This window comes from Nelumbo lutea, chromosome 1, assembly GCF_056320005.1.
Source record: "Nelumbo lutea isolate HS-2025 chromosome 1, American lotus-T2T, whole genome shotgun sequence".
NCBI lineage: Eukaryota > Viridiplantae > Streptophyta > Magnoliopsida > Proteales > Nelumbonaceae > Nelumbo > Nelumbo lutea.
Window position 1 is genome coordinate 21,321,798 of NC_142684.1, and position 15,539 is coordinate 21,337,336.

A 15,539-nucleotide genomic window follows, 5' to 3' on the forward strand; every position below is an offset into this window, starting at 1 on the left:
AGCTCATGGCCATCACACTGGCGGTTCAGAAATGGAGAGCATATCTCCTGGGCCGAAGGTTTACTGTTAGGACAGACCACTGCTGCATCAAACACCTACTGGAGCAATGAGTTTTGGGCCCTGACCAGCATAAGTGGGCCTACAAGTTAATGGGGTTTGACTTTACTATTGAATACAAGTCCGGGCCCTCTAATGCGGTGGCGGATGCACTCTCTAGAGCTGATTACTTTCACGTAATGGGCTTGTCACGGCTGAATTACCCTCTATCTGTCCAACTGAAATAGGAAGCCCATGATGACCCCCATTTAACCCAAATTTGGGCCCAAATCCTTGAGGATTCTGCACAGGCTTCTGGGTACACAATCCAGAATGACATTCTCTTCTACAAAGGTCGTATGATGGTGTCAGAAGAGTCCAAGTATCACCAAATAGTTACTTCGGCTATTATTCATCAAAAAAAAAAAAGAGTTACTTTGGCTATTCCATAACTCGACCCAAGGAGGGCATTCCGAAGCTCTCTGCACCTACAAACGCTTAGCAACCCACTATTATTGGAAGGGTATGAAACGAATGGTACAAGAGTTTGTAGCCCAATGTACTACTTTCCAGCAGCAGAAATATAGCACTCAGACTCCGGCCTGGTTATTGCAATCTCTACCCATCCCAGAGAGTGTGGGAAGAAGTCACGATGGACTTTGTAACTGGGTTACCCACGTTCTGAGGAAAATCGGTGGTGTTGGTGGTGGTGGACCGACTAAGTTAATATGCTCACTTTATAGGCCTCTCCTGACCTTACTCAGCAGCCATAGTGCCCCAGGCTTACATTCGGGAAGTGGCCAAGCTCCATGGAACACTCCAGTCTATTTTAACAGATCGGGACCTTCTCTTCATGAGTACTTTCTAGAAGGCCTATTTCACAGCTCAAGGGTTACAGATGTTGCATTCCACCAGTTGCCATCCTCAGACGGATGGACAATCAGAAGTGGCCAACCGTTGCCTGGAAACATACCTAAGATATTTTGTGGGTGATAGATCCAAACAATGGGCCCAGTGTCTGCCATGGGCCGAGTATTGGTATAATACCACGTTCCAGATTTCAGCTGGAACAACTCCCTTCAAGGTGTTGTACGGATGTGAACCCCCTTCTATCTTGCCTTATGAGCTAGGCACTTCTCTGGTAGCTGAGGTTGAGGCACAATTACAGGAAAGAGACAACACACTTAAGCTCCTCAAATTCCACTTACAGCAGGCCTAGCAACGAATGAAGTTAGCCTATGATAAGAAGCATCGAGAATTAGAATTCCCTGTTGGGGATTGGATCTATCTACGGCATCAACCGTATAGACAGGCATCTCTGGTTCGGAGGGCATCCCAGAAACTATCTCCAAGATATTTTGGCCCATTTCAGGTGGCAGAGCGAATTGGGCTTGTTGCCTACCGCCTCCACTTACCTACAGAATGCAAGTTGCACCCCATCTTCCATGTCAGCCTTCTGAAGCCTTGCTTGGCTTCCATTGATGTTCGAACCTCTGGTAATTAAGGATTTACGTTGGGTTCGAAAGGGCAGCAAGGTCCATAAGCAGGCTTTGGTTGTGTGGCATGGCCTGCCTCAAGAAGATGCCACGTGGGGGGATTATGACCAACTTCGGAAGCAGTTTCCCACCTTTGACCTTGAGGACAAGGTCATTCTTGAAGAAGGCGGGAATGTTAAGTCCAAAGAAGAAGTCAATCCAGATGGAGCAACTCGGGCCCAGCAGGCCCAAGTTTCAGCCCAGAACACCACGCATCACGCGTATGGCACCACCCGTTAAATTCGTGTATACCCGACGTCCATGTATTGAAAAGTAATCGTAGTTTGTTAAAGAATCATGTAGGACGCTCAGAGTTGGTTACAATGTGTAGCTGGCCATGCACTAATTAGGCCTATCAGCGAATGCATGAAAGCAGTGAATAATTCCCCTGATATTTCTCTCTCTCTCTCTCTTTTCTCTCGTCTTCAACCTCACATCCATTTCAGGAGGACGACGAGTTCCTTCGAACCAGCTCACCGGAAGCAGAACAGAAGTGAGGACTTATCAACCACATCTCAGTTTCCTATTATTGTATGTCATTTGGCCCAAGAGATCCAAAACTAAACTTATGTCATTAATATAGATAATTAAGTCTGTTGGATAGAGTGGGAATGACAGTAAATAAAAACAACTGAATGGCTTTCATGGTTTGCAATATTGTTAACATTTGGTAAAGATTCTGGGGATATACAAAAGACACTAGAATCTTCTTTTCCCCTTGCATTACTGACATATTGCTTATATTTGAAAATCACTAATGAATTAAACATTTAGTATTCAAAATTCTGAATACCGACAAGCTTTCTGAAATATCATTGAAGTTGTTGGAATTTCTTTTCTAAAAGATAAAATGGGGATTCATAAACTATTATATTGGTTAAAAGTCAAATACTTAATCAACAAACATGCAAAAATATGATGTATGTGTATATGTAGACGTAATATTAGTATTGTAGGCTTGTAGCAGTGCACCATTATCACTAAAAATTGTTTATTTATTGATTTATTATAAATTTATCAGTTCTACATTAAAACTATTTGACATACATAATGTATGTATGTATGTATATATGTATATTCAAATTTTCCAAATAGGGTGATCTGGTCCATGTGGGAAGAAAGGAATACCAGAATTTTCTAAGAGAAGGAGAGAAGCCTGGAAGAGATGAAGGACTGCATTCTAAATAGGGTGATCCTGTGGCTAAAATCACTGGACCTATTCCATCAATTATCTTTTAATGATATTTGGAGTAATTGGTTAGCAGTGGCTAATTGTTCATCCATAAAGACTAAAGTAAGTATGGTTTGGGAACCCCCTCCTGAAAGCTTCTTGAAGCTGAATTTCGATGGAAGTAGTCTTGGTAATCCAGGTCTGTCAGGGATGGGAGGGGTACTGGGGAATGAGACTGGGAATGTGGTTCTTATTTACTCAGGATCCATAGGAGTTGGCAACTCTACTGGGGCGGAACTTGCTGCCGCTATCCAGGGAGTACAGCTAGCAGTGCAGATAGGTGTGGAACAGTTGATAATAGAAGGGGACTCCAAGGTGGTAGTGGGATGGCTACAAAACCCAGACTCTATAGTGTGGTGTTTTAAGAATGAAATTAAAAAATTCAACTGCCTAACAAGGAGCTTGACAGTGAGAATACAATGGGTGGGGAGATCAGCAAACTCTATGGCTGATGGTCTTTTAAAGCAAGGGGTAAATAGGGGAAGTTTGTATTGGGCTCAATTGTAGACTGAATCTGTTTTCTATCTTGTCTGTCTTCCTACTGTTAGGAGAGGATGCAGCTCGTGCCTCTCCACGGGAAGATTGTAACTGCATTAGTTTTCTATTAATGAATTTTATCTCTTATTTATCAAAAAAAATTGTCAAAATATTGAAAAGAAAAGTGACATTAGTTTAGGATAGGGAATAAAATGAAGTGTAAACTCTGTTACTTTTTTAGTACTATATACATATAAATATTATTTCTGTAATAAATAGATATTAATCAATTTATTAAAGACTAAAGAACGAAAAAGGTTAAGAGAAAAAGTAATCATAGGCCATATTATTCTGGTTGGCTGGAGAGAGAGAATTTTCTCTCTTCTGAGAACAGCCGAACCATCTCTTCATCTTCTCTTCTCTTTCTCTTATCTTCCTCTCCTTTTTCTCTGTTTTCCCTCTCTATTTTCCCTTTATTTCAGGAAGGAAATCAGGTCTGGTCGAATATCTAACATGGTATCAGAGCCTTGATTTTCTTCCTAGTTTTTTTTTTTTTCCTTTCTCTTCTTAGCACCCTCAGCAGATTGAGTTTCAGATTTCTTGGTGAATACTTGGAGGATCGAAGAAAGACTTAAAAGGAGTTGTTGTTTCTTGCCTAGGGAGGTATCCATGCCCCCAGTTGCAGTAGAAGGTGTGGTTTTAGTGGAGTTTTAGAGAAACCCTCTAGTCAATGTATTGAAGAGGGAGTGTCAGTGATCAGTTTGTGTGCAACAGCTCGTATGGGGTGTTTTGATGATCTGAAAGGTCACAGTTGTGGTTTTCTGGACTGGTTGTAGTCGTCCTATTAATAGGTATGTATAAGAAGTGATTTTTTCTTACTAGTGGAAGTGAGTAATAGGTGTGAGAACAGTGCTGAAACATGTTACAACACATGTTTCAGAGCTTTTGTTTGCCTTTCTTGTTGAGAAAAGTGGGTGGTATGTGTGGTGTAGTTGGTTGTAGTTGGTTGGTTGTGGTATAGTGTGGTGTTGTGAAGTGAAGAAGTTTTTTTTTTTTTTACCCATGGCAATAGGACATAACAGTGATAAAAAGTCCAGTGTTATGATTCCCCCTGATTTTTTGAATGTACAAATGACTTCCATCAAGTTGAATGGTGAAAATTATGTACCATGGGCCAAGTCAGTGAAGGTCTAAGAGCCAATAAGAAAGTGCAATATGTGAAAGGAAAAACCCTCAGCTGATTCTCAAGGGTATTGTGATTGGGAACAAGAAGATGCACAAATTATAACTTGGTTGTGGAATAGTATGGAACCTAAAATCAGATGTTAAAATCTATTCCGGACCAACCAAAAGATGTGACTGGATGTGACTGGATGTGACTGGATGTGACTGGATTCAGATGTTAAAATCTGATTTTAACAACAAAGGGAGCAACTAGATGTGACTGGATTTTTGGTTGGTTTGAAGGCTGAGTATGAACCAGTATGAAGAAGCTCATCATCTCCTTCAAACCAACCAAGAAGCTCTATTCCGGACAAGATAAAATTCAGATGTTAAAATCTAGTATGAAGAAGATCTATTCAGCAACAACAAAGGGAGCAACTAGATGTGACTGGATTTTTGGTTGGTTTGAAGGCTGAGTATGAACCAGTTAGGGCTCAGGTTCTTGGAGGCTCTACTCTTCCCTCTCTTAAGGAAGTGTTTGCACAACTTCGTAGGATTAATATTGGGTCTTCAGAGAGTCCCACAATCTTAGATAGACAAGCCTTTGTAGTGATGAGAGGGGGAGGTCGTGGAAACAGAGGAGGTTGTGGTGGTAAACATAGTGGAGGCCAAGACTCAGGGGGAGGTCATGGTAGAGGTCACAGTTATGGGGCTAAGAAGTGTACACATTGTGGAATGAAAGGACACACTATTAATTTTTGTTATGATTTACATGGACATCCTTCTACATGGGCCAATCATGTGGCAACAGAAAGTGGTGGTGATGTAGTTGATACCTAGAAGACTAATCAAGTACCTTCTACATCTACTAGTGCATTTGGGAAGGAGATGATGAGTATTTCATGTGATGAGTATGAAAGGTTCCTTCGGGTTACTTCCCAATAGAGTACAACTACTCTGGCCCACTTAGGTATCGCTTGTCCGGCTTCCAAATCCTCACCTTGCATTATTGATTCTGGATCTTCCGATCATATGATTGGGACTCTAGGTTTGTTTTCTTTCCTTTCTCCATTTTCTATATCACAAATAGTCACTTTAGCTAATGGTTCCACCTCACCCATTTGTGGTGTTAGCAATGTAGACATTGCATCATTATCTTTATCTTCAGTTTTGTATGTGCCCAAATTCCCTTTCAGCCTTATGTCTATTAGCAAATTGACCAAATCTCTAAATTGTTTTGTAACTTTTTCTCCTGATTCTTGTGTTTTTCAGGATCTCAAGATGGAGATGAAGGTGGTGGATTGTATTATCTTGATGGTGGTGGTTCGACAATAGCTCTCTCTCCACTCTTCTCTTACACCTCTTTAGTGGCATTCAGATTTGGTCATCCTTCTCTCAAGACACTTCAGTTGCTTGTTCCATCTTTGTGGCATCGTTCTTCTTTGGAATGTGAGTCATGTCAGTACAGGAAACATCATCAGGTTTCCTTTAGTCCTAGAGTTGATAGTCGTAGTTCAAGTCCTTTTTTCTTTAATTCATTATGATATTTGGGGTCCAAATGAAGTTGTCGTATAATGGTTATAAGTACTTTGCAATTTTTGTTGATGATTATTCAAGGATGACATGGCTTTATCTTGTGAAAGAAAAGAGTGAATTGTTCTCCATTTTTCAAAAACTTTATGTTGAAAAAGAAACTCGCACTCAATTAGGTGTTAACATTAAAATTCTTCGTTCTGACAATGGGAAAGAATACTTCTATACTCCATTTCAAGAATACTTAGAACAACACGGGATCATCCATCAAACCTCTTGGACCTATACACCTCTACAAAATGGGGTGGTTGAACGCAAGAACCGTCATCTACTCGATATTGCTCAGTCTCTTTTGCATCACATGAGTGTTCCTAGAGGTGTAAATCAGGCCGTGTTGCCCGTGGCCCGACACGATTTTCGAAGCGATGGTTCACGGGCCATGCCAGGGCACGACACGACAGTACATGCCGTGTCGCCCGTGGCCCGCGTGCCAGCACAGCACGGCCCAGCCTGCCCGAAGTGCTAGTCATTGGACAGTTGGAGTCTTGGAGACCCCCCCCCCCCCCCCCAACAACTATATAGGGGGTATTTATGTATTTTGCTTTAGGGGCCTAGAGGGAGATAAAATGACAATAATGTCCCCCCATCAACCATATAACAACTAGTTTAGGGGGGTATTTAGGTAAAGTGATAAATGACTTTATAATGACCAAAATACCCCTCCCAACAACTAAAAAATGACTAGTTTTTAGGTATTTTGGGTAACTGAATTATTTTCAATTCCTATAAATAACCCTATCCTCTGCACCAATCCACCATTCTTATCACAACAATTTAACAATTCTCTTCTCAATCTCTCATATAGTCTCATACTGTCATACACTTGGGCAATTAGGCACTTAGCAATTTAGCCATTTAGGAGGCTTCAATCGTTGAAATCAAGTTGAGATTCTGAATCAATAATCCAACTATCTTGGTAAGTGCAATTAAGTTAATTTTTATTTTTTTAGAATTAAAAATAATGGACGGCTCCTCCTCCCGAAACCAATTCCCCAACGATAAGTTCACTAGCCCAATTTGGGAAATATTTAAAATAGAAGAGGTTGAGGGGAAGGGAAAAAGAGTTGTTTGCCAAAAATGTAGGATTGGATTTAGCTTTAGTAGCAAGGGTGGTATGAGCCACTTAGCTAGACATTTGCTCTTCCATGAGAAACAAGAAAAAGACATCTACTTTAAAGATTTGTTGGATGTTGAGGATAAATTACAAGACAAAGAAGGGCATGACACTACTACACCTAATGAAGCAGATGATTAAAACTCCTATTTTCAATTTGTAACATTTTATATTTTCAATTTGTAATTTTTTTATATTTTAAATGAAATAAAACTCCTATTTTTTCCAATTTGTTGTCCATTTTGTATTTTGGTAAGTATTTTTTTCTTTTCTTTGTTAGATTATTATTTTTTTTCAATTTGTTCCCAAAGCAAGCAAAGCCCAAAGTTAGCAAAAAAAAGTCTAGGCCTTTTTGGCCTGGTTCGGGCTAGACCCGGAACGGCTCAGGCCCACAGCATAGTTTGCGGCCTACTCGGCCTAGGCTTGTGGGGAAGGAAGCACAGCCTGGCTCAGCCCACGTGCTTACATGGCATGACCCTCTCTTTGTGCAGGCTGCAGGTTGGCTGTGTCGTGTCGTGCTTGCCCAACACGACCTGATTTACACCTCTAAGCGTTAAACATTCTTGGAATGGTGCTGTTCTTACAACTTGTTTTCTCATTAACCGGATGCCATTGTCTATCCTTGGAGGTCAATCTCCCTTCTCCATCTTGTTTCTTACGTTGTCTCCCTTTCCTCTTATTCCAAGGGTTTTCGGGTGTGTATGCTTTGTTAATAATCTGCACATGGGGATGGACAAATTAGATGCACAGTCTACCAAGTGTATCTTTCTTGGCTACTCTCAGACACAGAAGGGTTATAAGTGTTATCATCCATCCTCTCAATGTTCCTTTGTGTCCTGATGTCACCTTCTTCAAGTTTGTTCCATTCTTTACGAGTAATGATAGTTCTCCTTCATCTCCTATGGTTTCCCTTCTAGGTCCTGTTGATGACCCCATTCCTCTTCTTCATGTTTCTCTCTCATCTTCGTCTCCTCCATTGCAAGTTCCTACCAAGTGACCACCTATCAGGCATGTGTATACACATCGATAGATACCCGCTCCTCCAGTTTCTTCTCTGTCGACAGATCCGACAGTTGTTCCTAACCCTATGATGCCTTCTCCGTCTGATCTTGATCTTCCCATAGCTTGTGTAAAGGTAAACATAGTTGTACTTTGCATCCTATTTCTAACTATATTTTTGTCTCTCATCTTTCTGCTTCCTTTCGTTAGTTTGTTTCCCTTTTGTCTACTGTTTCTATTCCCAAGAATGTCTAGGAAGCTATTACCTCCCCAGAGTGGTGCAAAGCAATAGAAGAGGAACTCTCAACACTTGATCATAATCACACATGGGGGCTCACCACTCTTCCTCTTGGTAAGCATGTTGTTGTAGGTTGTAAGTGGGTTTATATAGTCAAGTACCTACCAGATGGAAGCATAGAGCGCCTGAAGGCTAGGTTGGTGGCCAAAGGGTTCTCTTAGTTGTATGGTATGGGTTATATAGAGACATTCTCTCCGGTTGCCAAGATTGGCTCAGTTCATGTGTTGATATCCTTAGCAGTTGTTTGATTGACCCCTTTATTACAAAGCACATCGAAGTTGACAGTCATTTTGTAAGAGAAAAAAGTGCTTAGTGGAGTGATAAATACAGTACATGTGAATATAGGGAGTCAGTGGGCTGATTTGTGTACAAAAGGGTTGAGTGGGGGAAAGGTGGATCATATATGTAACAAGTTGGGATTATATGATATGTACTCTCCAGCTTGAGGGGGAGTGTTAGAGTCAATAGTCTAGGGGTATTTGAGTCATTTCAGAATATCTTATTCTAGGTTGTTTTGTTTATAATGTTTGAGATTGAAGAGAGTGTCCCATACTTAAAGAGGAGCACAAAGGTCATTGTACTTTGATTAGAAATCTATATATGTACTATTCTGGTTGGTTGGGGAGATAGAATTTTCGCTCTTCTGAGAACAGTCGAATCATCTCTTCATCTTCTCCTTTCTTTCTCTTCTCTTCCTCTTCTTCTTTCTCTCTGTTTTCCCTCTCTATTTTCCCTTTATTTTTGGAAGGAAATCAGGTCTGATCGAATATCTAACAAAGAGAAATGTAAAAACATATTCTGGAATTGATTGTTTTGAAGTAGGATCCCGAATAGTTGTATTTTTGGTAACTTTGTGGACAGTTTGGGTATAGGGGTATTTTCATCATTTCATAATTTGGTTTTTGGTCAAGGGCAATTTGAGTGCATCACTGTTGGGTTTTGGTCTCTTGGGTGTTTTTGTAACTAAAGTTATCTTTTGGGGGCTGTTTGAAGTTATTTTTTGTTCTGTTGTTTGTGAAGGGGGCATTCTAGGGGCTTATGTGTAAATATTTTCGTTGGCTTCTCCAGCAAGCCATTGAGTCTTGTAAATGAGAAGGGGGTTGTTTCTATGGGGTCTTTTTGGTTCTTTCTCTTTTATTTGAGCTGTAGCTCAACCCAAACTAGGGTTTTCAAGTATTGGGAGTTTGGGTTTTGAGGAATCAACTCATTGGGTGCCTTCCAATCACTCTATCACCATGTGTCCACATGAGAGGCCAGCTTGATGTCATTATCATTATAGCAGAATAGTTCTAGGAGGAGTTCTACTTTAGGTTCAGTTCTGAAATCCCTAAGAATCTAGTTTGTTTTTGTTGTTTCATTCAGCTTTGTATTGTTGTCATTGCTGTTACTTAATTAAAGTATTGCATATATCTTGCTGGTCTGTCCACATTGACAAAGTCCATTGATATTGAAATTGTGAACCATGATGATTTTTCTGTTGTAATTGTGCTTGTCATGTGTATTGGTTGCAATAGAATCTAGAAATTTTCTTTGATATTGTTAATCTAACACTGTTGACAATTTTTTGTTGATGTGCTATGATATCCTGCTGAAATTTGTTAAGTTATAGTGAAAAAATGAAATACAATATCAGAAATTGTATCAAGCATCCCTCTTTGATAGGCTAGCCCTAGCTACCTACGCCATGAGAAATCTTTAATATTTCAATGTCAAATCAGTCTCCTTGTTGAGACAAACCCCCCAATATAAATGGCTTCTATTCCTTCAGTGAATAATAAGAAGAGAAGATAAGGAGAAGAGAGGAGAGTAGCTAGCTTGCTGGGAAACAAATAATCTAATCTTGGTAGCAAGGAGACCAACTGATCTTTTGGAGCTTCTCTTGAATAAAGCAAGTTGAAGATTCTAGTTGGTGGTAACTAGCTCTAAGTCTCTAATACTAGACTCGCAGGGGTGAAATCAGCTTGTTGCACTTATGACTAGATTTTTTATTCTTAACCATGGCAAGAGAAGGCTTCAACTGATTAAACAGTTTCTCATGGTGGCTCATGGCTCTTACCCAAGACATGACTGACATGGTACTCATGGAAGCCCATAGTTTTTTTGTTTTTTGTTTTTATCAATAACTGTCAGTCATCTTCTTGACAGATAAAAACTCTTATCTCTCCGTTTTTCCCTTTTTTTTTCCCTTCTTTTTTGTTTCAATTGTGTCCAGAACATTTGATCTTCCCTGCCTTTGTTTTTATATGCTAAAGAATTAGCAATGCTATTAGCTGACTTTGTACCCATTGAAGCCTGTGATTCTTAACCAAGACATGACCAAACATCAAGTCCACCTCTCAGCAAATTTCCTAGTAATAGCAAAATGCTAAAAGTAAACTGCATTTGACAAGACAATCTCTCTCTTAACTGATACATGTAGTCTAAGTACTTCATTCAACACCTATGGGGCACAATGAATCTTGGTGCTGGAAATACTTGAACATTTTAGCAACATGCATCTCCAAGGATCTTCAACCAAAACAAATGTGCTAATGACCAAAGAACCGCCCTCCTTGCCCCCTAAGGTTTAGAGCTGAAGTCCTTCCTCTTGAAGCCAATAGAAACCTACTGCAACTGAATATTCAAACTCTATTTAATAGTAGTTGAAACAAGATGGGAATCCATTTTCTGTTAAAGACCACTGACAGGATTCATTATTCCCTAAAATGTCAACCCTTAATCACCAAAAAACCTAAAATTGACAGTAATCCAACTCTAAGGTGTAAATTAGGAGTAAAAGGTTCCACCCTAAGGTGTGAAATATGAGAGACCATCTTTTCAGCAATAATATATAAGACCAGTAAGAAGAATTGGAGTATTATGAATTGAAGGGGCTAGAAGAGCCAGGGACAGACCAAAAAGGACATGCGTTGAAGTAGTGAGAGATGACCACATATAGTTAGGACAGGGCTTAGATGAAGATGATTTTATCGGTGTTAATAGAGAAAGGAGAGAAATAGGGGGCATTCACTCAATGTGACTTTCATAATGTTAAAGTCCCCAACTATAAATTTTCTTCCTAAAATAATCCTTCCTCATACAAACTAAATACTCCAACATTTATTAATCATTTGTCCAGCCAAAGCATCAGCTAAACTGTTTACTCATCTGTGAACCCAGTTGAAAGTTGTGTTTATCTCCATAGCCAAGTTCTGCACCTCTCTTATCATGTCTCTACTTCCAGGAACCTTCTATGTTGTTCTTAATTCATTCCTAGTACTGTATCTAGTTAGTTTTGTTTCAGTCTTGTTTTCAGTGCATATGACATCTAATTAGGGCTGTAATCGGATCGGATGCGGCGCTGTAATCGGATCGGATGCAGCAAAATCCGCATCCGATCTGAATATTAAGAACCTACATCCGAATCTGATCTGAAATCCATTTGGATTTAAAGACTCGGATTTGAATTCTAATCCTAATGGACTCGGATCAGATTCGGATTTAATCCGACTCTGCTTTAAATTCTCTAAAATACTAGAAAAATAAAAAATTTATTTATTTTTCAACTCTTATATATAATAAATTAATATAAATATAACATACTAAATTTATTATATATATAAACTCATATATAATATAATATATAAAATATATTTTTATAATTTTTAATATAATTATATAGAATTTATATATATTAAAATTAATAAATATTATAATATAATCATATTTGGATTTTAATCAGATCGGATGGGGTCAAATCTGAATCCGATCCGATTACATAAATACATCATCCGAATCCGAGATAATAGGATCAAATGTCGGATCGGGCCTTGGATTTTTGGGTAACATTGACAGGACTACATCTAATGCATGTGGAGATTTCTATAGTTTATCCAATGAGGCATCTAGTTGATTTTTTCAGATGTCCTTTAAGGACTGAAAAGGGACATAAACTTGGTTGTTAAATTTGCCTTTTCACAATGGAAAAGGACATAAATATTCCTGCTATCATTTTATATGACATCAATTAACAGTATAAGTATGAGAGTTAAAGTGGTATAGAATCAGCAAGAGCTAATGGGTTTGCAATATTCTTCTTGCAGGATGGATGCATGCTAGACGTTAATGGTCATATTCTGTATTCACCACTTCCCTGCCGAGTTCCTTTGCCTGGATTAGAAAGTTTAAGGTTCTGTGTCTCCCAGTATGAAGAAAAAGAAAGGCAGTTATTAAGAAATCTGTGCTTTGTTCTTGGAGCTAAATTCACAGAAAAACTGAATAAAAAGGTTACCCATTTAATATGTAAGTTCACCAGTGGCCCGAAGTACGAGGCTGCTTGTAAATGGGGTATACAATCAGTTACTTCAGAGTGGATTTGTGAGTGTGTCAGGCAGGTATATCCTCCCGACCATTGTCTTTTCTAGTTCATGTTATCTGTTTTCTAACAACCAGGAAGGAATCAACTATGCTTACCATAGCACTTTGTTGCAGGATAAGGTTGTTCCTCCAGATCCATTTTGTCCAAAAGAAGTTACTGCTCAAGACCGAGAGGCCGGGCTTTGCATAATGAGTCAGTATCCTACACAAGCAGCTTGTATGATTTCTGGTGATGTCTCATCTCAGTTACCAAGTCAATCCCAAGTCATGACAAAATTGTCAAGTTACAAGTTCTGTGACAGAAGTGATGACTCAAGTGACAAGGGAAAAGGTTCAACCTTTTCCTGCAAAAGGGCAAGGTTTTTGGGTGATAACAGTGCCATTGATATAACTTCTGCGAAAGCCCATCTAGTTACTCCAGTTGGCAAAATGGATTCCATAGGAAACAGCATACCAGAAGATACTGGCGAAGCTTCTTATGCTCTTCCTGATGTTGCTGCAGCTATCGAGGATTTGGTAGCAGAAGCTAGCAAGGTACTAAACAGAAGCTTCATTTGCTTAATAAACCTGTAGTTTTTATATGCTAACTACCACTTTACTGGTTTTTCTGTTAGATTCAAGATATAAAGTCACAGGAGAGCACTGCATGCAACCGAAGTGTATCCTTGCATGAGTTTGATCATTGTTTTAGGATGTTCAATTTTCTTGACATGTAAACCTATCAGTAATATTTATAGGTTATTTGCCAATCTTTGACCACAGAGATACAGCTTTTCTCACCTGAAGGGTCTATCCTTGGTCAGGACCATACAGATTCTCGTTCTGCCTTTGATGTATCTATGAACTGGTCAAACAGGTATTCACTGGTTTTTCTCTCCGGTACCAATAATTGTTCTGTGCTTGTAGAAATAGTTTACAGTTGGAGCTATCTTATAATTTGAGGGGTTTATTGAGTCAAACACCTAATTTCTGTTTCTGGAAAAAAATGTTATAAGCAACAAGTAGCTACTCATTCAGATCCATGCTCCTTTTTTCATATCCATTCAGCACTTTGGTAATATTTATAGATTTCGAATAAATCTTTCCCTGTTTTTTTTCTTTTTTTGGTTACATTGTCTTTAGGATGGAGAGACAAGATAGCTTTTGCACTCCTGGGCAAGACAACATTAAAAAAAGCACTTATGATGGATTTAGTGAAACACAAACTGATTCTCAGGTCTCAAGTCATTCTCTTTAGCAATTATTCTTAGTTGTTTTTCTGTCTGATACTTTATATGTTAACGATAGTGCTATATTTTGGGAAAGCAGGTTGTTGGTTATGAAGAAGATCTATCTGGTAGACAAATGCTAATCGACAGAGTTCGAATACGGAGCAGCCTTACTTGAAATAAAAGAGAAAAAGCATATTAAGGTAAATGCATGTTCAGTGACCTGAACTCATGAAAAATGAAGCAGAAACAACCTAAGATCAGCACCCTATTTGCATTAACAAATGGAAGTTCAGACTACAAGTTCAAGGTGAAATCTTTGATTTTATCATAACTCCAAAATTGTAGTGAGCATGATTTGCAGATCTGGCCTATTGCCAATGTGATTCATGCAGCTCGGGCGAAGAGAGTTTCTCCATTTGATGCAATTGAAGTCTTAACAATGACAAGGCAATGCTATAGACTAGTAGCTTAGCTCTATGCATTAAACCATTTTTTTCGTGTACATTAAACCATACTGCTGAATGTCAAACATTTTTGCAAACTGTATTGTACAACCTCAATTCTTGACAAACTTTTCCGCATGTAAGTTCAACCACAATACCAAATGTCATACGATTAATTGAATTGACATTTGCGTAGTATCTTTTAGAAGTAAGCTACAAAATTTTTCACAGTTGTGACTGTACTTTGCATGAGTATACACTTTGTACAAAGTCCTATGCTGAGCTTTTGCAATACTTGGTCGTGTTTGTGGATCCCTGTTTTTCCTGGGTTGCAGTTTTACCAACATTATGTTATGCATTGAGGGGAGTTGTCAAAACCGGGAACTCGTACATGTGCACATACGTAGGGTTTACACACAAGAGAGGGACACCATACAACCCAAAAGCTTAAGCTATCGGGTTATGGGCCACTCGTCAATCCCAACACATTTATAGTGTCTTTTGTTGTTGCTGCTGCTGCTGTTGGATGCTGGTGTTGCTACTAAAATTAGTGTCAGAATTGGAATTGGAAGTCATAACCAAAATTAGCTGAAATGGGATTCTTATTCTTCAGGGAGGGAGAGAGGAAATGGCCATTTGGTCATTCCGTCAAGTGGGGAATGCCATTCCATCAAGAATGAGAATCGGATTTTAGTTCTGCCAAACAAATGGTTGAAATTAGAATGGCCCATTTCCATTTTGATTCTAAACCCCTACTATTGTGAACTGAATGAATAATACATGATTATATATACAATTGCTAGCAGGGACCCGTGCGGTGTACGACCTTTGTTAAGCGGTTAAATAATAGAAATACCTAAGAGTATATAATTGTTTCATATTTTAACTCTTTAATAACCAATCCGATCAAACTCAACCCGAGTTGGTCGGTTTTTTAGTATTTCCGGTTGTCTTTGGTTCAACAATTTTCTAATCTGACCAAGTTAGGTTAGTTTTGGTTTGACCATTTGTAAATTGACTCAAATTGAACATATCCAACTATAGATATACATTAATATTTTATATTTTAAATATAATTTTTT

General features: G+C 38.9%; 1 protein-coding gene across 2 annotated transcripts in view; it reads left to right on the forward strand.

The window, feature by feature from the left end:
* The window catches only part of MEI1 (transcription coactivator), a 37,958-nt gene extending 23,207 nt beyond the window's left edge, over positions 1-14,751 (forward strand). For both annotated transcript variants that reach the window (XM_088964566.1, XM_088964568.1), the window contains exons 12-17: positions 12,530-12,820; positions 12,918-13,337; positions 13,418-13,462; positions 13,574-13,659; positions 13,926-14,019; positions 14,112-14,751. In XM_088964566.1, coding sequence (XP_088820692.1) covers positions 12,530-12,820; positions 12,918-13,337; positions 13,418-13,462; positions 13,574-13,659; positions 13,926-14,019; positions 14,112-14,189 — 1,014 coding nt within the window. In that variant the 3' untranslated portion in view covers positions 14,190-14,751. The remainder of the gene's footprint in view (positions 1-12,529; positions 12,821-12,917; positions 13,338-13,417; positions 13,463-13,573; positions 13,660-13,925; positions 14,020-14,111) is intronic.
* The last annotated feature ends 788 nt before the right edge of the window (positions 14,752-15,539 follow it).